General features: G+C 32.5%; 1 protein-coding gene across 1 annotated transcript in view; it reads right to left on the bottom strand.

Moving 5' to 3' along the window:
- Window positions 1-27,469, bottom strand: part of LOC106637205 (uncharacterized) — a 494,105-nt gene that overhangs the window by 335,766 nt on the left and 130,870 nt on the right. Inside the window, exon 2 of the mRNA XM_089595085.1 lies at window positions 10,756-10,964. Coding sequence (XP_089451211.1) covers window positions 10,756-10,964 — 209 coding nt within the window. The remainder of the gene's footprint in view (window positions 1-10,755; window positions 10,965-27,469) is intronic.

The following is a 27,469-nucleotide window of genomic DNA, read 5'->3' as shown; positions in this document are numbered from 1 at the left end:
TAAGTGGATTTTCTTATTACGTTACATTAAAATGGCTACAAAATAAGGAATTACTGATAAATCATTAGAGTAAATCATTTTAAAAATTGTTATTTATTCTTCATTCGCAATGATCCGTTACAATTTGTGTATTATAAAGCAATGATCTATCACTAAAACATGAGTATACTTAGATTCGCGTAACTTACAGCAATACGTAAATTTCTACTCTGTAAGAATATATTCTACATATATTTACGCCGCACAGTGGGCTAGAATGCCAAAATTTGTCTCAAAATAAGATAACTCTTGACAGAAAACTCCAATTTGGACGTTTTTTTTTTTATTTTTTAGCATTTGGATAGTAAAATAGAAGAAAATTAATCTCCAGTCGTACCGCGAGTCTGGGGGGGGGGCAGTAAAAACCCCCCAAAGTCCCCCAAAACCAAGACTAGAGCCTTTTTTTTTTAAAAAAACATATCGTTCACTAAAAACGGATAAAAAATTTTCTATAGTAATCCGATGTCACATAACCTATAACTCACTATGATTTTAAGCGATTCAGGATGGTGGCAGCAATATGGCGACCAAAATCAACGAAATTTTTCAAAATTATCATTTTTTTTATAAATTGAGTATAAACTTAAATGTAATAGTTAAAATTTATTTTTAATAAAATAAAGTTGAAATACTCGACGCCATTTTGTTTTAAAAATGGCGGCTGGCGCAAAATGGGGGCTGATATATATCTCCAAATTCCCCGCAATATGGGTGTCAAATAAAAGAGCTCTTAAAGTGGTATAAAATAAAGTAGATCTTACCTTCATTAGTTTAAAATGGTGGCCAATACAAGATGGCGGCTTGCGCAAAATGGCGGCTGATGTATATCCTCAAAGTTCCCACAATATGGGTGTCAAATAGAAGAGCTTTTCAAGTGGAATAAAATAAAATAGATTCTACCTTCATACGTTTTAAATGGTGGCCAACACAAGATGGGGGCTTGCGCAAAATGGCGGTTTTGTATATCTCCAAAGCTCCCGCAACATGGGTATCAAATGAAAGAGCTCTCCGAATAGAATAAAATACAAAGATTGAACCTTTATTAATTCAATGTGACGGACAATTTACAATAGCGGCTGATGTTCATCTTTAAAGCCTCCGCAATATAGGTTTTAAATTAAAGGGTTCTTTAAATAAAATGATTAAAGTAGGTTGTACTTTCATCAGTTAAAAGTAGAGGACAACGTATAATGGTGGCCGTCACAAAATGGTGAGTTGATCTTTTTTTCTAATTCCTTTGATATAGGTTTCAAATAAAAATGTTTGACAAGTAGAATATGGCCAGTTGTGTGAGATTACTGAAGTCACATATGGTGGATGATGAAACATTGCAGATTATCCACTTGTCACTTACTTCTTATTATTTTTCTGGCTATTGTACATAATAAATTGTTTGACAAAAGGACAAACAAAATCCGTTGTTTAAAAATCTACTATTGAGAGCTAATAAATTAAAGATAAAGTAATAATAATAAAACCTGAATTTTTTTTTAGGAGTGATCAGTACCTAAGGACGAAGTATCAAAAGCCAAGGATTATTAATATTGATTTCGTTAGAATTCAAGACCTAATATAAATAGAATATGTAAAAAAATAAAACATTTCCGTCTGCAAAATTTCACCTTGTTAGCCTGAAAACAGAGCGTGTTATTTAAAAAACGATAATAATTTACCATATGTTAACTATGCTTACCTTATTAGTAATTGCGCGATTTTACTCTTTACTTTTACGTATTCTAAACATTATAAGAAAAATAATTAAGTACATCATACATTGGAGTGTAGCTTATTCACATTATAAGCTATAAAATAGATGATTATATGTCTATCTCTTTTTATTGGCTTATGTTGAAGGCTATCGTAGATAATTTAGCATGCTTGCGTGCTTCTTCGATACAGTTTTTGAATTTTTTTAAAAAAACGATGTTTCATTGATTGAAACTTTTTGGTTTAAAAAACTGTGTTATGCATAATAAATATTTCTGAGATAAATGCAAGAAGCTTAAAAGAGTACAGATAAACTGTATGAATAAGTTATTTATTAAAGACCTTGTTGTATAGCTAAATAAAAGATTAGTTTAGCTATTTCCTTTAGGCTACGTAGTTTACTAAAATTTTAATAAGAAATTCAATAAATAACTAATAATTGGTAATGAAAATATTAAAACTATCGAAAGAAGCGATAAATTCTTTGCTTATAAATATATACTAGGATACAATAATCCTTTTTAATAATAAATTTTTAGACAAAGTTTCAAATTAATAAATAATCTTGCAGAGAGGCAACTGATGATAGCGGAAATAATCTGCTGATAGCAACTGCACACGAGGAATATGAAGTTTCAAGAGATGACAGTGGCAGAGATAGAGAGGATTGTAGTGCTGATAAAAGTACAGATGACAATGACAGTCTTGACGATAGTAGTATTCTAAGTATGTTGAATGAAAGTAGTGAAAGTTATTCTGAGGATGGAAACTAATGAATATGTTTATACCATAATTCTTTAAAGTAGTTGTAAATATTCAACCTCCATTGTTGTGTACTTTGAGAAATATATGTTAATAAAGTTAAAACTATTTTTTATTCTATCATTGTCTAAGTTTTTATCCGCTCTAGAGGCACATGATATAAGCTTGTATCATACTATAATTATGTTGTGATTTAATCAGTAAGTGTAAGACAAGGTAACCAATCCACTAACAGTGTAAAACTATTTTTTTAAATGTGCGTAACAAATTATAGTTTAGTAAATTTGATAATTGAGTATATTTTTCATTAATGTATCTCGAAACGTAAATTTTTAAATGTGAACAGATTGACTGAACAAAATTTTATAGATCAATGTCCTATATAAGCATTGATTAGGATCTTGTAATGTTTCATCATCCACCATATGTGACTCCAGTAATTTCACACAACCTGCCATATTCTACTTGTCAAACATTTTTATTTGTAACCCATATCAAAGGGATTAAAAAAAAAGATCAATTCACCATTTTTTGACGGCCACCATTATATATTGTCCTCTACTTTTAACTGATAAAAGTGCAACCTACTTTAATCATTTTATCTAAAGAACCCTTTAATTTAAAACCTATATTGCGACGGCTTTAAAGATGAACATCAGCTGCCATTATAAATTGTCCGTCACATTGGATTAATAAAGGTTCATTTTTTTTATTTTATTCTACTCGGAGAGCTCTTTCATTTGATACCCATGTTGCGGGAGCTTTGGAAATATACAAAAACCACCATTTTGCGCAAGCCACCATATTGTATTGGCCACCATTTTAAACTAATGAAGGTAAGATCTACTTTATTTTATACCACTTTAAGAGCTCTTTTATTTGACACCCATATTGCGGGGAATTTGGAGATATATATCAGCCACCATTTTGCGCCAGCCGCCATTTTTAAAACAAAATGGCGTCGAGTATTTCAACTTTATTTTATTGAAAATAAATTTTAACTATTACATTTAAGTTTATACTTAATTTATAAAAAAAATGATAATTTTGAAAAATTTCGTTGATTTTGGTCGCCATATTGCTGCCACCATCCTGAATCGCTTAAAATCATAGTGAGTTATAGGTAATGTGATATTGGATTACTATAGAAAATTTTTTATCCGTTTTAAGTGAACGATATGTTTTTTTAAAAAAAAAAGGCTCTAGTTTTGGTTTTGGGGGACTTTGGGGGGTTTTTACTGCCCCCCCCCCAGACTCGCGGTGTGACTGGAGATTAATTTTCCTCTATTCTACTATTCAAACGCTAAAAAAAAAAAAAATGTCCAAATTGGAGTCTTCTGTCAAGAGTTATCTTATTTTGAGACAAATTTTGGCATTCTAGCCCACTGTGCGCCGTGTATTATCTTACCTATATCATTCTTTGTCATTCAACACATGTCATTGGTAGTCTACAAGAATTACTGTGATACTTTAGTATACTTTTAAACATTTTAAAACAATAACTTTAGTACCTGTACATAGTTCAATTAAGTAATTACCATGGTACAAGTTGCTTTTACTAATCGTTATGCGATGAAAACAAGGTACTGTGTTTCACTACTTAATTAGAATTTTGCTCTATACATACTATCTTGCTAACACAATATATATTATGTTTTGTATTGTTTACATACTAGACTTAATACCCTCAGGTATATTATGCATGTCGACGATCAGTATGTGCAAAACCTTATATATTATTAATCAAAAAGGAAATGTTTATATTGTCTGTTTCATAATAGTGACCTTTTTATGAACTTTGGTGTGTACATATTTTATACTCAATAAATTATTTCAGATGCCTGATGACGGTGAAAAACAGCCACTGAAACGTTTTGTGTATTAAATCAATAAAACTGACTTGTATTATTGACTACCACTACAAAAGTTATAAATCCTTATTTTATCTTTTGTCTTTTTATTGTGCCTCATTTTTTTTTAATTTTATACATCTATTTCCTTTACTCTGAATTTGATTTCTTTATAACGTACGTTCCATAAAGCTGGTGCTCATGTAATGGCTAACTTATTTGCTGGCTGCCTATGTTTTACCTTGGTATTACAGTACTAGAAGTCCGTTTTCAATATAAATTGATTTTACTTAACCTTACTCTCTTCTCTCTTGTCATTTCTATCACTTAATTCGTAAAACAAGTTCCAAGTAGCCTACACGGGGTGTATTTTTTAATTTTTTTTTCTTTTTTATTTTTATTACTGAAGCTTAAAATACAGGTTAAAAATACAGGCCGTGACACCAGGATTTTCTTAATAGTCAATGTAGTGACTCTCTATTCTTGGCGAATTAAGGATACGATACAGAATCTTACACAACAGGCCCAAGACCCAGTTTCAAGATTTAGAAATGTATAGTAGCTTACCAGTGCAACGCATGTATCTCTAATTAATTAAGAATTGATAATTGCATTTTTGCTTATGTAGATATTTAAAAATATACTATAGAAATATGTCAACATTGTTTAAATTAATCTGAAAAATCTTTTAGGAATTGCCAAACTACTAAAACAGTATTTAAATAACCAAAGAAAGCACCTTATCATAGTATAAAATTATTATAAAACTTTACAGTGATAGATATCCTAGTAATATGTTTATATTGACAGGAAAGCATATATTGAATAACTATCAATTATTGGCAAATTAAAAAAAAAACGTGGCCCGTATAATTATAGAAGAGTGACATTACATTGAGTAGACCACTTATTTTTTTAATACTTGTTAATATTCATTTACTCCGCTATTGGAAGACGTTACGTAAAAATCTTTACGAGTCTTATAATCAAAATCCTTCTTTTTTTTTGTTGTTTTTGTGAACATTAGCGAAAGTACCTTCAATCTTATCTTTGACAACATCTGAATTTTTTTTATTATTTAACAAAAAAAAATGTTAGAACCCAATTTTTTTCTACAAAATGACGAAAACTCTAACACCCAGGATAATAACTACATCCCGTGTAATACCATAGAAAAACACTGTTGTTCAGTCGAGACGAATACTAGCCCTTTTTCTAAGCTTAGATGAAAACTAAGCCCTTTTTTTACACGCCATCTAACTTTTGTTCTGAGTTTAATTTTTCTTTTATTATTGATTGAAATTATGCTTATTTTAACGTCAAACAATGAAACGACATTCAAGGCTAACGATCAACTTTAAATTAATAAAGCAAAATAATGTATTAGAAGTATCAATGTGATCTTCCATGTTTATAATCAGCTTGAAAAATCACAGTACACCAAAGATAGGTCCTGCCTCGCGGAAAAGTACCAAATTTGTGTTATGTCATTTTTAAACGTTTTATAGTACACTAAGTTTTTCTAACTAATAATGAACACAAAAGTTTAGTTTAGAAATCACAAGATGTAACTTATGGCTAAGATCAAATTGCAACTGACTTCAATAAGTTTGGGCTTTATTGTTCATTTAAAACATTAACTTTGTGCAGCTTGTACTGTTTTACGTTAGAATAAGTATACAAATAATAAATAACCTTTGATGCAAGGCAGTTGGTGAGGTAGAAACTCCTAATAATGTACTGCATAACCTTAAGTTTGATAATCTTTATATCTCAGACAATATCTTTTTAAAAAATTCTTAGAGTTCTTAATACAAAGTAGTACATCTTTCTTTTTTTATATTTGTCCAAACAAAGAAATTAATTTTATAACTTTCATACGTTAAGATATTATTTTTTCAATTTATTTACTAATTTTTATCCATCACATAAAATCTACAATATAAATTAAAGTTTAGAACTTCATCAAATATCTTAGAAGGTAGTTATTGAAAGATATTTTTGAGAGACTGATTTATATTTTGGTTACAGATTTATGATTACAGAGAAGATTTTCACAAAATAGTTCCAGTTGTAAAAAAACTCAAACAGAAAACTTTTTATTAAGTCAACGAGTTCAACAATTATTTTGTTTATATTGTTACTTAAATATTTTTTAACGAACATACGTATTTATTTTATTTTGTATTTTATAAATAATAAGAATCCGTCATTTATGCTCAAAGAATGACGTATGCATAAAAGTAAAGATTGTATTACCGAAGGAGCAGACAGAACTAACAGTAGGACTCTAAATTATTAATTTTATATTGATTCTTTTACTGTTAAAGAATGTTCGAAATTGAACTCAGTAAGATAAAGACTGTGTAATTTATATCGCACGCTGGATTTGGGGGAGCGTGAAAAAGGATGTAAATAAAAGGACACAATAATAAATGCACAACATATTTTTTAACACTTTAGCCGTTTATTATAAAAAAACAATCTCTCTATTTAATTTTACTTTAACAAGTCATAATACTTGCTTACTTGTAAGATAAAAAAAGGAAGAACTAATTTTTTAATCAGACGGAGAAATTACGTGTCAATCGAAAATGTGAATCGTTTTCGTTGCAGAAATCTTACATAAAAACGATACACGTGAAAATTATAAACACGAGCGCAAAGTGACTTACCGAAAAGGGCGTTTGAGGCTGACTAACGATAACCGCAGCAGCAGCAAGCTGCTGGACAAAGATAAGTATAAACAGAGTCTATTGGTATATTAATAGACTCGCGCACGCTTATGATTGGCCCTTATAGGTAAGATAATATCCTAAAGCGCGAGATTTCAAATCACATAAACTAAATTTTCTATTTACATCAGTATAATGTTACTGATGTTGCACAAAGAAAGTCTTTGGCTTCATAATTTAGGTTAAAATAATAATGTTATTATGTTTGTTGAGAAAAAGTTTAACTATAAGAAAAACATTTTGATAAATAAGATGAATTCTTTTCAGTGGCATAAGTCTATTATCACTTAAGACTTAAGGTTGTCTTTTATTCTTTTGTAGGTTACTTATTAAATTTCACTTATAACTTGGGATTGTAATGGCTTGATTAATATTTTAATGCTAAAAGTACAGTAAAAGGCGTCACAAATACGCTCTTACTATGGGAAAAATAGTCAGAGGAGGATAAAGAATACTTCTGTTATTTTTATATTTTGTAAAAGAAATATGTGAAATGGGATTAATGTTTAATATAGGCTTAAAAGAAGAGTTAAGTATCAATATTATATGAGGAATTATATTCTAAATTATCATAGAAAACCGTTGTTTTATCTACACAAATATACGTATTCATTCAAAGCAAAAAGAAAAATGTTAGATGTATTTAAATAGCAAACTTGAACGATTAAAGCTCCTATGCAAATAAAAAAGACTTGCTGTAGATTTTTCACGAACTATTCACACTGCATCAAAGTTATATTTAGTATTGTTTATTTAAAGTACTACTATACGAATCATACAAAATAAAAAATCAAGAAGTAGAAAGTTCTCTGAACTTTTTTAAAACTGATATTCTGGCTTATAAATACCGTTAAAGGCTGTGTGATGTATGATCTTATTAACATTATCCCAATGGATCTTGCTATCAAAATTTTTGTGATATAAGTAAGCTAAAAGCATTTCATCTCACTAATAATGGATCTTACTCTCTGTCTTATGGCTTTTGCTGTTACGGCAAAGTTACGTACAAGAAAGTGAAAATTTACAATATTCATCCACGTTGTGGTGTATGATATGGATTCACATATTCGTGGCACGCAACGTATATTTTATTTTGTCTACAGACATGCTTTCTAAAGAAAATTTTGTTGCATAAAACTTCAGTCCAACGATAATCGTAACTGCATGAGAACCAAAAAAATTTTGAGCAGATAGTCCAAAAAATGGTAAAAAAGGCCAAAACATGTTTTTCAATTTCACCGGAAAAATCCTAATTAAGACCAAAGATGGTTCTGATCAGCAATTTTAAGATAAACAATTTAGCTACGGTTGGCCTTAATTGGCCTCGACATTTTTCGCAAATTGTCAAAAAGTTCCAGTTGCAGCCTGTTCTTTGACGGTATATAACTGGTATTCAAATTAACATTTTTTATCTTAATGGAACGTGGATCTTGTGATTCCTAATATCTCCAGAAGATTTCTAGACAACCGGAGATAAACTTCTTGCAAATGGTTCAATAAATGAAAAAAAGTATCTTCTGATAAGCGGCTTAAAAAAAGTTATTAGACCACATAGAGCCATTTTACAAAAAGTCTTATTTTCACTACATGTAAGTCTAACACTATTCGAATTTTCGTATCCTTTAACAACAGTATCGAGAAATAATATTTTTTGGAAAAATACAAGTGGCAGCGCTGATATTGTCTCGCTAACAATTCAGGCTATCCTCTTCAAACTGCCTTAAACTGATGTGGTTGTCAAAATTATCGATATCTTTTGATCTGAGCATCGTAAATTGACAACAATTTTTTTTAATATGAGATGGATCGTAGTAAAATTGAGGTCCCACGTTTCGTAATACGTCAAAATGGTAATTAGAACACCGGTTACAAGCCATTGAAAAAAAGTCAAATTGGCACTTCTTGGTAATTTGCAGAAAAAGGCTATGTTAATTGAGGTTTGCCAGGGCTCATTTAATTTCTTCTAAAGTTTAACATCTTCAGATTGTTTTTCTTTTTGTTTTAGTTACATTTTTTTTTTAGAAGCGAAATAATGTTTAGCATATTTGTACCATATTTTTGAACCTATTATTAAAATTTTTTCGGGCCTTATATTGTGATGTTTATTGTAAAAATCAAATTCTATACAAAAAAATTTTTTTGTTGTGTAGTCAGGATTAATTAACTGTAAATCTAATTTGCTCACACTGATAAATAAAATGGAACAAAAGACAAGCATGCTCTTAATTTAACGATGCATGATACATCGGAATCTAATATTTCTGCTAATAATATGGATTAAGTGAAAAAACACGTGACGTTGAGTTGAGTAAACTGAAACGAGCAAAACTGGCTCAACAAAGAATTATGTGTCCACTGTCTTCACTAGTGCATTGCTTATCTTATCTAAAGATACAACACACAAATAAATATAGTAAGGATAACTTAACGCGAATCTCCAAGAAATGTTTTTCAATCACTAAGTTAAAAGTAAAAAAGAGTAAAAACAGTTTATTTTTGGAATTTTTTAAAGATAAGCCAGCTCTAGTCACAAATTCCGGAATAACTAAGCCAAAAGAATCAGAAGTAACACATCATTTAGGATTCTACTGTCAGAAGGTACATAGCTATAAGAGTGAACTTGAAGACTTTCGTGTTAAGGGTAGCTTGAAGAAAAATGAAGTTTTCTATCGTATCAATAGGGTCAATGTTATTTTTAAGCCTGATAACATCATTTATTATATAACTATTCATTTTATAACGAAAAAAGAAGTCAATGCATACTTTCTTAATTTCTCAGAAAAATTTAATCTTAGATAAGGTGGGATTTATTTAAAATTTGATGAAAAAGACGTGAGCGGGGATGTCAAAATTTACGAATCCCTTAATCTTATTCTTAGGAAGCTCTGTTTGATTTCTCTGTTATAAAAAGATTACAAATTTTATGATTTATCAAGCACGATTATAAATGGCTTTAATATGCTTTATTTTATTAAAAGGAAATATTTTTGCATTAGTTCTGCTCTCCTTGAATAGGGACTTCAACTTACTACAAGTCTTATAAAAAACTAAACGTCTTGTGATTTATCGTAGAAGACACTATATGTCTTATAATATTATAATTATTATTCAACTTTCACATAAATAAAGAGAATCTGTTATTAGAAATATAAAAATAGATATAGCAACCATAATCAAAGAATATTTAACTTTCTTTGTTAAATAGACATCACTACTTAATACAATCATACAAGCTTACATCAAAATTACCATTGCATTCCAATAGGACTGTTGGGCATATTTGTTGGCAATTTTTTGAATACAAGTGAAGACGTGTTACTTTATTTCTACATTTTACTTTTGATGACAAGAGATATTGTGAAAAGTGTTATTGTTATCATCTCTTGATTCCTAATGACATTGGATTTTGTAGTAACTTTTGAATATTCTCCTTATTACTGAAGCATTAATTTTTCATTATTAATCGTTCCATAAATAAACTCTTGTATCGATTAACTTGAGCAAAATTCATAATCGAAGCAGTTTTTTTACAGCATTCAACATCAGAGATTCGTGTGCATAAATAACAGAAATCAATGCCCTAGTAGTTTTTATTTAAATATGGCTAAGTTTATGAGAATGAAAAATACATTTTAAGAAGTATGTACTGAGGAATTGAGTACCTTGATATGTATGTTGCCCACTGGAAATAGTTTAATCGCAGGTTGTTCTTGGGGAACAAAGCGGTAAAATTCCCTTCCTGATTTATACCATTTCACAATATACAATGGATCTGTCTCTAAATCATACAAACAGTATAATGTAGCATTGTCTCCTTTTTTAACAGCCATGGGTGTTTGAATTCGAACTTCTTTTAATCCTAGAACAAAAGCTGTCAGGAAAATTTAAGTGATTATAGTTCTACTTATCAAAGAACAGTTTAATTTAATAAGAGTAAAATTTTAAAATATTTTTTAGTATGCGAATTATGATATTTCAAAAGTCAAGATTGTTTTTGTGTAAACACATTAAGTCATAAGGGTAGAACTTAACAAGTAAGTGAGTCATTGTACTTTATGGAATCGTCGGTGATGTAATTTGCAATAATCTTTAAATAGTTTAAGTACTATGGACCATAAAAAAAATAAATTAGTGCTAAGATATAAGGACTTATACAAACTGATGCTGTTTTCTACTATAAGTATCAAATCTTTAAAAAAAATTCATCATAGCATTATTGAATATAAGAAAATTGACATAATTTCTCATGTGAAGAACAAGCGATTTAATTACGTTTAATCTTTATTCGTTTGCAGGACTTATGAGTGTGGCTAAGCTACGATTTTAGCAACTGATACCAGTATCACAGATAATTAAAAAAGAATATATTTTTGATTTTATTATTCTGATTTAAGCGCTACAGTTTGATACTATAATTTTTAATAAAATTACGACATCCAATATGAATTTTGTCATAAAGCTTAAAATGTCATGAGACGCTATTTAACATTTTTTTTCAATAAAGTTCCTTACTGCGTATGTAAAATTTTTTACATCATTCCAGCATACACAGTATGGTTGATTTAAAAAGACGGGACGAATATAAATTTAAATACATTTTATTTTAGATCATTGATAGAAATCTTAAAAAGTTTCATATCAACTCGCTCAGTTCATCTTTGATCTTCTGTACCATCTTGCACATGCTTTAAATATAATCATGCACACCACCTGCAAAAATTCCAGCGTTACAAAAAAACAAAATCAAATTTTTCGTAATCGAAAGTTTAATAAAAAAATATAAAAATGGACTTACTTAACATTACCTTAACTAGTAAAAAAATTTTTTTGTTGCCATGATTCATACACAATTATTTTTAAGGTGTTAATTACAAAATAAGATGTCAAATTTTTATTCGTTACAAAAAAGTAGTGTACGAAGATTTCTTAGGTCACTGATTATGAATCAGGTGTCAAAATGTGATTATTTAGAACTTCAGATACAACATAATTGACACATAAATAAAGAATAACTGTTATTACTGAAAATGTTAGTAAAGAAGAAGTTTTGCAAATGATTTAAAACTAACTATAAAACGTTATGCCTTAAATTTAACTGTAGATTTTCGCTTTCTTTCAGAATTTATATTAAAAAAATTAGAAAATTATTAGTCGCATATATTTCTGTTCAGTAATTCTTGTCATGCATCATAGCTATAGATAACGCTGACGCAAACCACGAATTTACTTACAACAATGTGTAAGACTTGCACTTTAATAATTAAGTATCTTTCTGATTTATCATTGAAAAGTAGATTTTCAATTAGATAAAAAGAACGGAAAGGTCGATAAGGAGTTGTAGGCATTCTGATTGACATTATACTGCTAACAGAAAATATACAACAGTTAAAAAGTAATACACTTTTATTAAGTGTGGTGTATTATCCAATTCCTTACGATCTCATGTACAAGTGAACACTGCCCTACATGAAATATTTTTTTGGAATAAAAAAGGCAATGCAGCTGTCTATGTATGTAAAGTTTTAACTAGAGATTTTTGTGTGTTGGAGTGGACTTTTAATTTTATTAACGTAGATCTCAATTTATGTTAGAGAATACATAAACGTTAATTAATTTTAACAGCTGCCATCTTTGATGCTAATACATGTGTGAGAATGCTGACTCAAAAGATCTCATAACTTTTAGGATAAATCTTTGGGTGACATAACTTAAATAAAAAATGTAACTGAAAATTAACTACTTACATATGTAGCAGGTAACATAACAGTAAATATCCGTAGCTATTTTACCACTAATTAAAATTTCCAGATATAGCAGCCAATTTAGAGAATTAGCCATGCTAACTCCGTGGACTCAATATTCATTTTGATTTTAATATACTTTCTGAAGTAATAAAGAATTGAGAATTAAAATTCTCCCTCTCCATACGCAGAAAGAGGAAACAAACTGAATAATAAGATTTAAAGTAACAAAGTGTGTCATAAGCTAATCATTTTATGGTCAATTGTACACAGTTAAATAGAGACAAAGTAGCAGTTATTGCGTTAATTGTTAAAGGATTTTACAAGAAAAAACTAAGTAACTTTACTATACTGAAAGACTAAATATCAAAGCTCTCCACTGTATTGCAGCTGCTGCTAAATGCTGTAATTAAAAATCATTAAAACGCTACTGAGACATTTTTTAAAGTAAAAGATGGCTGTGCCAAGTGAGAGTCAACACACTCATGCTGATACTCTTTAGTATGACTGTAAGACAATAAATAGAGAAACACCCACACACGAGTACGTATACGATAATTTCATTTTTTCTAAAAGCGTGTGAGCACCAACTTCTACGTAGCTGGTCCAAGGTCTAAGTTAGCACTACATAAATGGCGAAGTCCTGAATCAAACACCTGTATTGACCTCAAAATAGTCTATCATCAATTTCAAAATAAATGAATATTAACTTAAAATAAATCTTAATGTTTAATTAGATCTTGAAGTAACTTGATAAAATTTAAAATCCATTTGAACACACCTACAGTTACAGTTGCAACTTTCTGTAATGATCTAGACGCATTGTCTCTCTTATTTCTTAAAGTATATTCTTAAAAGGATAGCATCTTTGTTCATGAGTAATATAGGAAACAAGTTCAATGCTGTCTGTTATAAAAGTAAAATACATTTTTTATGAATTGACAATATACTTAAACCTTTAAATATGTATATTACATCTACATTATGTGAGCATTCAAGTTTGAGTCACAGTTAACATTGGCTGTAATGTGTGATAAAAATAAGGAGAAACTAAAAAACAGTTACCGCAGATCTCGAAGTTTTATCAACATAAAATTCAGAAGAAAAAGACGAAATATAGCCACGCAACTGTTTAAATACAATTTTCACACTTTAGTTACGGAACTGACTAGTACTTGTATGGAAAAATTCTAATTTATTAGACACAAAATAACGTTCTAAGCTCTTAAATTTCTTTTACTTTTAACTTTGAGGTAATAGCACCAAATACTAATTTACATATTCATTAAATTAAATTTGCTTCTTTTACTTATTCAATTTTCATTCAGAAATATCAGAACCTAGCGTACCCTAAAGCGGCTTCTCTTGCATTGTATAAAATGTTTGAAATATTTTTTTCGAAATATATCTTCCTTAAACACTGCTGTACATTGCAAATATATATAAAATGTACAACATATCACATTTTATTGCAGCCTTGCCCGCTTCTTATCCATGAATGTTTAAAATATTTGATTTTGTTTGTGTTGGTATACCTATTAAATTAAAGTATTTGTTATACATTTTGAAAAATTTTATAATACACTACATTTTTAGTTTTTCTATCATCATGTGTAATTATGAATTGGTTTTCAGATGCACCTTATCTCGAAAGTCGAACGTAAAATTGTCCATATGAGAAACAATCAGATCGTACATGAATTCCACACCGTATATGCTCAAGAACGATCAAAATTTCATTACATATAAAATTTTATAAGATACGTTATCACTCAACACCGACTATGTAATAGTGAACGTGTCACACATTTCCGAAACCTATTACGAACTTTTGATTATTTAAGTAACTCCATAAAATTGATTGTGGAAGCGAATCAGTCAATGTAAAGTAACACTGAAAACATAATCATTCGCCCTCTGGTGGATGAAAGTTAAAACTCTCTGTTACAGCTGTTTCGCAGTTAGCTTTTATGAGTAGCATAAGAACATTTCTATAAAAGTTATCGTTAATTTTAATAGCCTACAACACATTAGAAGTTGTAATTTAACTTTGGTTGAAATTAGAGATGAATAGGCTTAGTAGTTCTTAAGATTTTTGCGAACGTACAAACAACGCTGTTTATATAGTAGTATATAATTATTGAAAAGTAATTGTTTTAAAAAAAGTTTTTTTTTTTTTATTTTCTTCAATGTGGACTGTATGGAAAGAAAAAACTGATGGTTACGAGTAAAAAGTTGAAAATTGTTTTCTCCTAGATCACTAGCTAGAACTCATGAGTTGAAGTAATACTGATCTAGCCACAGACAAACGTAACTGACACTTACACTGGTGACATGCATTATTGTATTGCTGACAATATTGACATAACGCTTTATAAAATTGGCATTAACTTTTAGTTGAATGTTCAATTAAGTAACTGAATCAAACGAAGCTTTAAAATTCCCTTGATCTTTTACTTACTATTTATTTCCTTTTTCTCCTATCCAATAATCTTTCTGTCCATATCCTCACCTTCTTTCAGTTGGTTTGTACATGCTGATATTAATTTTATATAAATGCAAGTGTGATTTCTTAATTTAAACATCAAGGTTATTGTCACCTGGAAAAATGGTGGCTTGGGGTTCATGCACGATAACAAGAACATCTTACATTTAACAATACTTTATTTCTTATATTGGTGAAGGAAGAGTGTATTACTGACCAGCGACTCTCTTGCTATTTACCCACCAAATTCTTTGAACTCCCAGCTCCTATCTCACTTTTTTTCCTGCTCTTCTATTTCTTAAGGCTCAACCAGAAAGGGAACATGGGCACATAGTTATATGCTGTATGAAAACGTACGTGACACATCCGAAGTGAGGACGTCGTCATCCTTAACAGTGATTATTTCTTTCTTTCTAGTAATATCATATATTTCTATGTAGGTGTCGTGTTGTTTGAGTTGTGCGTATGAAATCCATTAAGAACAAAATAAGAAGGTTTTATTGCCTAATCCTCTTTTTTTCTACTGACTTTTTACGCTGTATGTCAGCTGTGTGTACGTATGTATGTGTCTGAGTGTGTATTTATGTGTGCACTCTTCTCCTAATCATCTGTTTGGATTTCAGAATTTCCTAATAGACTACTTATATCACATGTTTACTTATCATTATGATTTTTTTTTTTAAATTTTTTTTTATGCATCAGTAACTCCGTCGTAACTTGCTTAGATCGACTTGAAAAACTGTTTAAAAAGAAGTTGGTTACACGTATAGCTAAGCTTCTTTAACAGTTTCAGTGTTCTTACGGAGCCTCAACAAAAGCTGGGATCAAGATCAAAAAATTAAAAAGAATTTGTTCCATTTAGTGCCTCCATTCAAAAGTTACAGCTATTTTAATTAGATCGTGAACATCGCTAATAATGTGATTTTGGCCGAAATTCACTATTTTTCTTAAAATCATTATAACTTTTCATCGGAGGCAGAAAATTCAAAAATTTTCTAGGGGTTTTCTATTTTCTACTTAATAATTAGAAGTATGTTTTAAGATTATGTTAAAAAGTGTAAGAAGTCAGAATTACTCTTTTTAAAACAGCAAACTAAAATTTCCTCTTTTAAAAAGGGTAAAAAATCAGAATAACTCTTTTGAAAAAAGTAAAAACCAAAAATTACCTTTTTCAAAACACCAAACTTAAATCTCCTTTTTTCAAAAGTAATTTTCGAATATTACTTTCTGGGAAAGAGTGAAGTGCCAGAATTACTCTTGTCAAAAGAGCAAACATAAACTTTTTTTTTCCAAAATAGTAATTTTCGAAAATTCCTTTCTTTTAAATAGTAAAAAGCCAGAAGAGAAAACTAAGAATCCTTATTTTAATATAACCTAAGTAGAAAAAAAAACTTTAAACTTAAATATCTCAAGAACTCGTCCTGATAACCTAACTTAAAAAGTTTTTAGGTAACATGAAATAATTTGGTGTACAACATACTTCAAATTCAAGAAAAGTTCGACTTGTTAGTGATGACAGATTTTCTACCTTGAACTGCAAAATTACGAATTAGTTTACAAAAGACTTTTTGAGGTGAAAGCGGAATATTCCTGCTCGTGTATCTATGACTTTGCAAGTACCTATTTATAGACCAAGAGCTGAGGCCTTAGGGTGGTCAAAAATGTGAACCAGCCACCACCCTTACTATAATTGAAAAACCTTATGATGTAGGAAGACCCGAAATATTTCTGTCGTATTTCATTCTTTTAAAGAATTAATCGGTAATTAAAGTAGTGCCATGCAGTCGATTTTATAAGTCATCATCATTTTTGATCAACGGATAGGAAATAAGATATTGAATTGTAAAGTGAAATTTATGGTAGGATTAAAATTTATCCTCTACTTAAAAATCGCCCATGGATCCATTTTTTCAAAGGTTGAGTTTTAAGTAGAAGATAAATTCTTATCTTGCCGCAAATGACACTCCACACTTTAACTTTTTATTATCTATCCGTTAGTCTATGTTGTGGCTAGCTAATAAAACCTTAGAGCAGTACTTTAATGACCACTTAACTTTACACTAGAATGCAATACAAACAAAATATTTCAATTGTCTACGAATCATCAGTTTTCTTAATTCTGGCAAGAGTGGTGGCTGTTTCATATTTTCGATCACTCTTCGATCTTAGTTCTTGGTCTAATATATTTATGTTATAAATTTTCTCTTTTCTAAAGAGTAGTTTTCTTTTATAACTTTTTGAGATAATTAAAAATCCGCTAATTACTATTTTCAAAGAAGGAAAATAAGAATACCTTTTTTTTTTTTAAATAAAAATGTATAAAAAAACAAGCCAGAATCACTACAAAAATACAGTAAAAATACCATCTGTTTAAAAAAAGAAATAATTTAAATTTGTACTGTTAAAAAAAGGGAAATTTATGTACCAAACGTATAGTGTATGCAAGAAACTATTATAAAAAAAATTTTATCAGGGTACAGAAAATGGAATAGAATAAAAAATTTTCACGTAATTTGTAAAAAAAATTTATTTTACTGGAGGAAACGTATAAACTCATACGCAACTACATATAATCAGTCATTCCTTGAGTCTAGGCATATAAGTTCTGGAGTAAGTCCTTTTCCAGGTACTCTCCACCAAATTGCCTCTTGAAAGATTCATCAAACACGGTCCAATTCACGAAGTCCTGTTTATTGGTTCTAAACCAGCGTGCAGATTGTTTGAGCAGAACGCACGGTAGATCCCTCAAGAGAGCTTGGTCGCTTATGCCCAAGCTAGCGCTACAGTCCTCTAGGCGATCCAGGAAGTCCTCGGGGTCCTCTACGCGCTCTTCTCCTGTATAGTGCAGTTCCCAATTTTGCAGAGCCTTGACGGCCTGGGCTTGGGTGACCTCCTCTCTAGAGACGCCCTGCAGCTTTTGGTCTTCACAGTTGCCATTATGTGGTGGTGGTCCTTGTTTGTCGGTGCGATGGTCTGCTGAATTCCTCGGGGAGACACTGATATATCTCGGTTTCTGGTATTGAGATTGTTGTAGGGGGGACCAACTCCAGCCTCCTCCATCCTGGATTGACTAAAAAGGTTCAGGAGACCGATCCTCCTCCACCTCTTCTAAATCCCTGCGATTGACCTTGCATCCTGAGTTAGGGTCCCGACTCGCTTCTTCGGCTCGCGAGTGATTCACCGGTGGTAACTTCACCTGACTGGAATTGTCGCTTTCCTCAAGATAGTCCTCCTCCCTCGGGTTATGTTGACCTGAGAACAGATAGTTTCTCCTAACCTGTATCCCTTCGTCCTAGAAGTATTTCCAGGCCACTTTGGACTTAGCCGGTGGTTTAGGGTCCTGTCTTGGTAGGTAGCGCTTACTCCAATTTCTATCAGTCCAGAAGTCCTCTTGGTCCGATTCCTCCCTAGACAGGACCCTGAATTTTTGATCCATCAGTTTGGGTCATTAATTTTCCAGTCTCGTGTCCATCTTCCGGCGTGGCATGGGAGTAGGTTTGTTCGAGTCGTACCAACCCATTTGCGAACTTGTCCTTCCCGCAAGTGCATTGAGATCCGTTTTCAGTGGAGCAAGCGAATCTAATGCGAACGCCACGATTGCCGCATATACCGATGTCTGTGCCATAAACTGAGGGCCCACTATTTTAAAAATTATAGTGTTCTAAATCCCTGTCTTAAGATACTGCAGTGAGTAATATTTCATCCAGGGAGATATCAGAAACTGATCTCCGATTACCCGTGGATTAGAGTACAGTGTAGAGTGGGGTTTCAAAGGTTTAATTACCTCATAATATGGGCCGATGGCACTTCCTCTTTAAGGGGGAGTCGTCACTGGCCTGGTTATGGTTCGCATGGTCGTAGTTGAGATAGCCGTCACACAAGAGGTAGCCACTTGTACTGGAAGGTATTCTCCAGTCAGGCTACGCCTGTCAAGTGGCGCTTCCATATCTGCTAGTCTAAGTCCTGGTGCCGCAATGAAGCGCCTAGTACGGTCTACTAACTCTAACCTTTACCAAGATACAGAGACTCAGTGGACCAGCTGATTTAGCACAATCGCATGGCTCACGTATGTCCTCCTACCTCTTGGATTTCTGCTCCTGAAAAAGTGGGATTGGCACAGGAGTTTCTTCGTTTTACGAGAAGAACTATTAAATCAATGCACAAACAAATACCTTTTACTTATTTTTTGTTCAATCACTAATACACAGTATCTTTCTTCACCGTACACGACTTAACGCTTCACTTCATCTTCTGAAATGCACTGTAGCGACACCACTTCATACCCCGCAAACCATAAGCACTCGTCCATCACGTCCTATTCGTCCTGAAAACACACTATTATCTACACAATCTTACTCCGTCCCCAATCTCACACACCACTACACTCTTTCTCTCTCTCTCTCTCTCCTTCACATACCCTCAGTCTCTCTCTTTCTCTCTCGCTCTTTCTCACCTAATCCACTACTCCTGGGCCGTGTTCAGTGTCCTGCCAGCGCTTGCGAGCCCTCGCGAGACGCACAAAAACAAGAAGAAAAGGGGAAAAACACTTTATTTAGTGCTTTCTCGCACTCGTTCCTGTTGTCAACGTCCTGCTGAGGCTCGAGCAGCCTGAAAAGCCTTGACTGATGGTCATCGGCTATCTTTTCCTCTTTCTGGTCCTAAACCCCTGCCTGTCTCCCGTCCTGGCCTTCCTATTGGTGATGATCTGGATGGCGGTGGGACACAGCAGCTTTTAGGCTTGCGAGCATACTTCTCTCTGTTATCTGAACACTACGCAACTTGTCGACAACTCTCTCTCTCTCTCTACTCTTGCCTCAAACCCATAAATTCGTCGAAAGCTCTCACTGCTCGAGGCTCTACTCCAGACTGACTCACGATTTCTCGCTCGAGCAACGGCCTCCGCCGCTGCTGCTGCCACGTATCTCCTCTTACAGTCACTCTTAACACAGCTGTCTTGATAGTTGCCTCCGCATTCTTCTTGTCCTTTTTCGTTGGAGCTCCTGTGTTTCTGCATCTTAGCTGGTTTTCCGTTGGCATCCTCTTCTTCTCCTCTCATCGTATATACAGCTCCTGAAAAACAAAAAAATTCGGATAAGCTTTGATTTTTTGCTTTTCATATATACGTTGCATTAGCAAGAGCATTTTGAAACATGGAGGCCATTTTGCATCGTTACAAAATCAATATGTCTATAAAATAATTTTTCTGTTTGAAAAATTTGTATTTTTTATATATATCATTTTAATTTCATTAGTGATACTAATCTTTAATGAATTAACATAAACACGGAAGTACATTTGTACATTTTTATCATTGTTTCCTCTTTTATGTATACATATATATATATATATATATATATATATATATATATATATATATATATATATATATATATATATATATATATATATATATATATGTATGTATATATATACGCACATGTTATGTTGATTATACTTTTCTTTTAGTTTTTGTTTGTCGCTTTTTTTCAGTATGATTTTTGTTCTCGTAGAAGTTTAATAATTTTGATTTTTCTATACTTGTATCTGCAAAAAAGTTGACATATAATTTTCCTCTGATAGCTAATGTTCTTAACTGTCTCTTATTTTTAAGACTTGTTAACCGTATTTTTCTCTTAGTATCATTACTGCTCAATGTACCAGTAAATGCATTTGTTTTTCCTGTAGTATCTTTAGAGTTGAAAATTCTCTCTCCAGTTTTGGCCACTTCCACTGCCAGACGTGCAAGCTGGTGACCCCAGTGCATACACTTATTTAAATTAATTTTTTTAATTTTTGTACTCGCTTATTCCGTCTCCTCTTTCTTTCACAGCTTGAAGGGGCGTTAGTCACAAGGCTCTAAAGAGTTGATACATATAGCCATTGATTGTTTAATACATTAATCGAAGGGTGCTTACAACGCCATCCATCAAGTATCTAAGAAACGTTTGCTCGCAGCAATTTTGAGATCCCGTTTATATTCCCATGCTGCTTATTTTTTACGATCATCTAGTTCATGGATTATTTTTTGGTTTTATTCCTTTTTTTCCAGTAGCGGTGACTTAAAATTCTGCTTGATTTGTTCACTGAACGCTTTTTCCAATTAGTGTAGTAAGTTCTAGTATTAGGGAGGCTCTATCCCTCGCTATAGTATATACGTCACTTTTTATAGTTTGGTATGTCGTCTGTTTTTCTGGCTGTTCTGTGACAACATAACCTTTTGTAGTTTTTACTTTGGTTACTATTTAATTTCTTCTCTGACTAGTACCTTTAAGATATTCAATAAAATTAAGTACGATCATTCCATACTTTTTTATCTTTGATAAAGTTTTTATCTTTAGTTTCTTGTTAGTAAGCAAGGTAAATAATAGTAGAAGTGCTTAAAAAGACAACAGCCCATAAGCCTACATGTAAAAATTAGTTTAATATAAATATTAATTACCCAGCTTCCAGCAACTTTATTCATTTGTAAACAAATTTTCATTAAATTCTCATAGTTAATTCGTTTACCGATAGAACTTCCTTTACAATTGTGTTAAGAGTTTTCCTCAATCTACTGCTTTTTTATTTTTTTTATTACAATTCAGTTATATTCCCCTGATTTTATTTTATTGTGAGAAGTGAAGAATTTTTTAACACTGACATTTTGCTATGAGTGTAGCGTCGTTAATTGTCACGTACGTTGGGCTATATTCAAAAAGAATTTATTTAACTCTGTATTCGCGTACATAAAAATTATTATTGTTCACATAAGTTATGTATTAATGGAGCGAGACTTGCATTATCGGCAATGAGATTGTGATGGAGCATTTTTATTTATTTTTTTTGTGTTTATAAAGTTAAATTAAGGATGAACTCTTGAACTTTTGAACTCTTGAACAAGGATGAACAGGTGTATAAGCGCTTTGATTGTTTGCTTGCTGGTTAAGCATTCGAATCTCCCAGACGATACTCGTTGATGTAGTCAAGGTGATTAGGAGAAGCTAGATTATGTTATTGCTTTGAGATTAGTGACTTTGCTCATAGTGTAACGCTTGTGTAGCTGTTATTGATGAAGTGTATGTGGGGGATTTCGGACTATATCAAAATTACACGTATAGTTATTCTGAATAAAATTCGGCTTAATTACGTTTATACCACTGATAAATAATTCAGCGTGTAAGCCTGCGAGTTTGTAAATTTGTAAGTGGCTTACAATTTCAGTATATAATTATTACTTAAGTAAATTGAAATAAATAGCTTACATTCAAACACAATTGGCATCGACTTTCTCTTCACTGGTTACCTGCTCTGATCCTCCGTGTCAACAAAAATGATATCCACCCTTTTAAGGTGACACAATCAAAAAATAGTATCCTGCCTTATGTACGCTAGTCTGTCATTGGTTAGTCCTGGCGATATTATTTCGTCTTTTTTTCTGGTTTCGCCTGCTCTTGATGCTATTTGTTTGTGACCTCTAGTTATATTTTTCTATGGATAACCTGTATTTCTAGTGAATTTTTTGTATGAAAGAACTCAATTTTTTCGGTCTTGGCCTTCCTTCAGACTTGGACTTGGCTTCACCGTCAGATCGTTCATTTATACTTAGATTTATTGTTCCTTTATTAACTTTATTATGGTATCGTTTTTTTTAGACTTCTTCGTTTAAATCCTTTCAAATTAGATAGTGGACTTTTATGTTCTTGGGACTGCCTTGGATCTTTTTTCTCAGAGTTGTGCTTACTTTAAATAAGCGCAAAGGTGGTCTGTTGCTATCAGGCAGTCCTCTATTCTCTTGTTTATCTGCTAGTTGATATAGCCTTAACGTGGCTGTTCAGGATTCACATCTACTTTCTCAAGTACTGAGTCTTAAGAGAGTGTGTCTGGCATTTTATTCAATATACCTAGAAAATATGTCATTTTAGTATTAAAGCCCCTCATTTTGGCTGTTTACCTATTAAATCTAATTTCTAGTTTTTTGACAAATAAAAATGTTTGAGAGGCTAATGGCTTGAAATAACCGTAAATTTTTGGCAAAACAAATAATGTTGAAGCTGATTTTTTGCAAATATTATTGTAAACAGTTTCTTATCATACGTAGGGTATCGATGCTTACTGCCTTTTAAACATCTAGAAGCATACGAGCATGGTTCGTGTTTTCCTATGTCTTTCTGACTCAGTGTTGCTTTTTTAAAAGAATGTAATGAGTTTGTTGTAACCACCAATGGTTTTTTCAGATCAGGTACCTAAAGTGCAGGTTTCCTGCAACATGCGTCAACAAGGGTTTTTTAAGCTGAATAATCCTGTTAGTAAATATTTTGTAACTAGCAGCCCCCCGTCTCGGCTTCGCCCGAGACTTACTAAATAAAACATTGTAGTGTTGACATGTAATGTTAAACATTTTTAGTTAGAAAATTTTACACATATTCCCGATACATCTTAGAACAAAAATCTTCTCATTGAAAACAAATTTTTTCGAAATCCATGTAGTTTATTTGGTCAAATAATAAGGTGTAAGAATTCAAAAAAATAATTATACTGAAAAGTACCGTGCGTTCTTTATGCCATAAAATAATCAATGGCTATAAGAAGTTGTTGATTTGCAGTTTCTTCTTTGAAATTTACGAAAAGAGCTATTTTTTGAAGCTGTTAAGATTTTAAACCCCCAAAAAATTTATATTAAAAAAAAAGTTTTTTTTCTCATATCTCACAATTTTATTACCAGAGCAACAAAGTCCTGGACCTTCAACCCAACATTTTTATTGCCACAAAAACAGAAATACATTTCCTACTTATTTAAAAATCTGAAGTAGGATCTTTAAAGATTTCAGAGATTGCTGTGAGGGTACAATGAAAAGCTGATCTCTCACGTAATGGACTCTTAAGTTGTCGATTTTGACGCTGCTGTTTTAATCTCGATAAATTTTCTGCGTCAGTTTCTTGACGTCAAAGTAAAATTGTATTTATTAGATACATTTGAAGTTTTTCTTTCAATTTACCCTCCTGCGACTTTTGGCATGCTTTAAATTTTTGTGACCCCTAAAGGCTGTTTTATGTCAACTTTGTTAAGTTCTAATACATTTGTTGGCAAGGTAGCTCAACGTCCGATAGCCCTAAAAAAGACCGGTGAATTTCTTAAGTATACCCTTTCTTGACTGAAGTTAACAACAATTGTGACTGCCTGGATACCTCAGGGTGATCTTCTCTGGCCTGATGTTGAAGCCCCAGACTGATTGGGAGAAAAATTACTAAGTCCGAAGCTTTGGGGCTAGTTGTAGTGCTCTTTCCCAACGTCTCCCGGTATAACGTCGAAGACGTTGGTGTCTAAAGCACCTTTTTTATTTGCAGATTCAGTTGTTTTGGTGATCTTAGATAGGGAGATTGGTTAGTGATACGTGTCTAGTGGAGGCTGTCCCGTTGGCTCAAGTTTTTTTTCTTTTATAGCTGTTATAGGTTTGCCCAGCGCAGACCTTAAAGAGGATCAGTGATTCCTGGTTGAATGCTTAGAGTCGAGAGCGTAATATAGAGTCGTCGGTCACCGGGTTTTCCAGCCTTGCGAAGAACAACTTCGCAGGTGACGTCTGCCAGTGAATAGCTGACTTGGTTTAATAGTGCCCGTCTTTAGTTAATATAGTCTTTTAGTCGACGAATCGCTTCCGGAAATGGTAATAAAAATGTATTTGTTGGCAAGGTAGTTTACACTTAGGTGGCCCCTAAAAAAAACCGATGAATTTGATGGTTAAGTAGGGAACGTAAATACTTATAATGGCCCTAAAAAGCGCCAGTGGTGAAACTTCCAGGCTATTCTTTATTATTATTCCTGATGAAGAAGAGCTGGCTACGGGTTGCTTAATTCTTACCCTGGGAGTCTCGATGTACGGAGACTGTGATGGAGGGAGGTACGCCGCTGACCAAAGGATATCTCGTCTCGGGTTGTTCCCTGAATAACCAACTGCTTATTTTTAGACGGGAACATGTGGGTAAGCACGTTGGGGACGCGACGACCAAGAAGGTAGCCGTTGTGGCTTTCCGTGCCCCTCAGAGCTGTTTTCCTTTGCTTACAATTGTAGCCACAAATTCCCTAACTTCACCAGGTGGGATGGTGGGACTGCCACACAACTCTGAGGAGTTGGTGCAGATTGTGCTCTGGCTAGATAGGGGTAAACGGTACAGTTATTGACACCTTATGGTAGTGATTGACCTCTGTATAATTTGTATATCTATATGTAAAGACTCTATTTAAAAATGCATGTGTCGGTCAATCACTATCGGGGGGTCAACAACTGTACTCTTTACCCCTATGTCTCCTGGTATTCTGGCAGAGACGGCATCGGTTGGAATTAATTTTTTTTTTTTGATCGCACTTGTCGAGATTCAGGGTGAAGGGACACCTAGGTCCCTTCCCTTTTAGAGAAGAGTGTCGTCCGTAACCGGGATACCCAGTTGCAGGACTATCACCAGCATTCTCTGTACAGCTTGTTGAGCTGCTGAAGCTCGACTCTACCACTATCGATACGCTCCGGCCTATTATAACCACATTTATTTAATTATGTTGCAGGTAGCTTCGATTTTATGTCGACGCCACCTAGCGGATTTTACTGAACTAAAGTGAAAAGCTGGCGTATTTTTGCAAAACTTTGAGCTCATTTATTGCTATTGTTATTAAATTTTTTAAGGTAAAAACTATACTAAAACTATCTAGGAAGTATCATGAATCAGTGTGCAAAATTTCAGCAAAATCGGATTAGTAGTTTTCGCGGTTAGCGATTACAACAGTTGTAGCGACTTTGCTTTATGTATTAGTAAGGTAATATGCAACAAATTTAAAAGTTTTTTGGTGTTCTTAGCATTTTGAGCCCTTGAACTTTTATTTAGCTCCTGGGTTTCTTAGCGCGACTTTTATTTTGTAACTTCCCACGATATGACTAAAAACTTTCACCTCATTTTATAGAAACTGTTATTTCTTTGGCTTAGTTATTAGGTTTGCTCTCAACTACCACTGTGAAAACGTTATTAGTTGTTTCCGGTGTCCTGCAAGATTTAAAACAAACACTATTATGTCAATAAAATAAACTTTTATCTCATACCCCTGCAGATCTGCTAGTGTCAAACTCGTGCCTCTTGGAAAAATATTCCAAGAGTTAAGACAACCCATAGGCATTGTTTCATGATGATAATGGACATCTGGCTCAGAAAAGGCTGTTTGATAGCTATTATTCTCGTGTAGCTAAATTTGGAAAAACCCTTGTTTCAAGTAACCAACTGTTATGTATAATGATGATGCCAGATGTTCAAGTATATTACTCTGAACTTTAAGTGGGTGATAGCTGTCCATTGTTATCTCATTCAACTGCCTAAAATTTGTTACCACGTGCCAGTGTTTCTCATAGTTTCTCGTCGTATTTTGTCTGAAATTCGTTGGTTTCTTTCTCCCTACCATTTGTGTGCGCCGGCTTGGTGCACTTTTTACTTTCTCTAGTTTTCGGTTGATTTCCGAGTGACTTGTTATTATTAGCAATGACTCTTTAAACATATGCCGTAGCACGAGTCTCTTATACGCCATGCTGTTTTTTACTAACTTTAATTTTAAATGCTCGTGGCTTATGACTTGTTGTTGGTTAATGTTTAACAATCGGAGATCACGAGGAACATCCTGCAAGTTTCAATGCCCTGTTTTCAAGTCACCTACCTCAGTATCTTGCTTCTTATTCTTATTTTGTTTATAATTATTTCTGCAGCCAGAATAGTATTATTTAATTTGCATGTTTTAGTAATTATCTTTTTTGTTGTTATATTTATTACAGTAATGAAATTTTTTTCTGATACTATACGAAACTTATTATTATCATATAAGTTTTTTTTTGCTTCAGAAAATTCTTACTGATTCTATACTACGGAGATGATTATTGTATGCCATGTTTCTATTATATTCTCCTTTTTCTTCTATTCTTGTTTGTGGCTCCTCGTCAGTATTAGGACTTTTCATTATTTCTTTTTTTGCATCCTGCCACAATTGTTCTCACACGTTTGTAGAATGTCAATTAGCAGAGCTCTACGCAATATAAATACCTTTTCCTATCGTCTACACCAGTCCTCGTCCAGATCTAAATTTCTGGTGGGTGCATTGCTGCCGACAAGTCCCACCATGGCATCATACGGTCTCTCGGCATTATC

Source organism: Copidosoma floridanum, unplaced genomic scaffold (assembly GCF_036245765.1).
Source record: "Copidosoma floridanum isolate Cflo_tuat_1 unplaced genomic scaffold, Cflo_Japanese_pri ptg000024l, whole genome shotgun sequence".
Classification (NCBI taxonomy): Eukaryota; Metazoa; Arthropoda; class Insecta; order Hymenoptera; family Encyrtidae; genus Copidosoma; species Copidosoma floridanum.
This window is presented reverse-complemented; position numbering and strand designations above follow the sequence as displayed.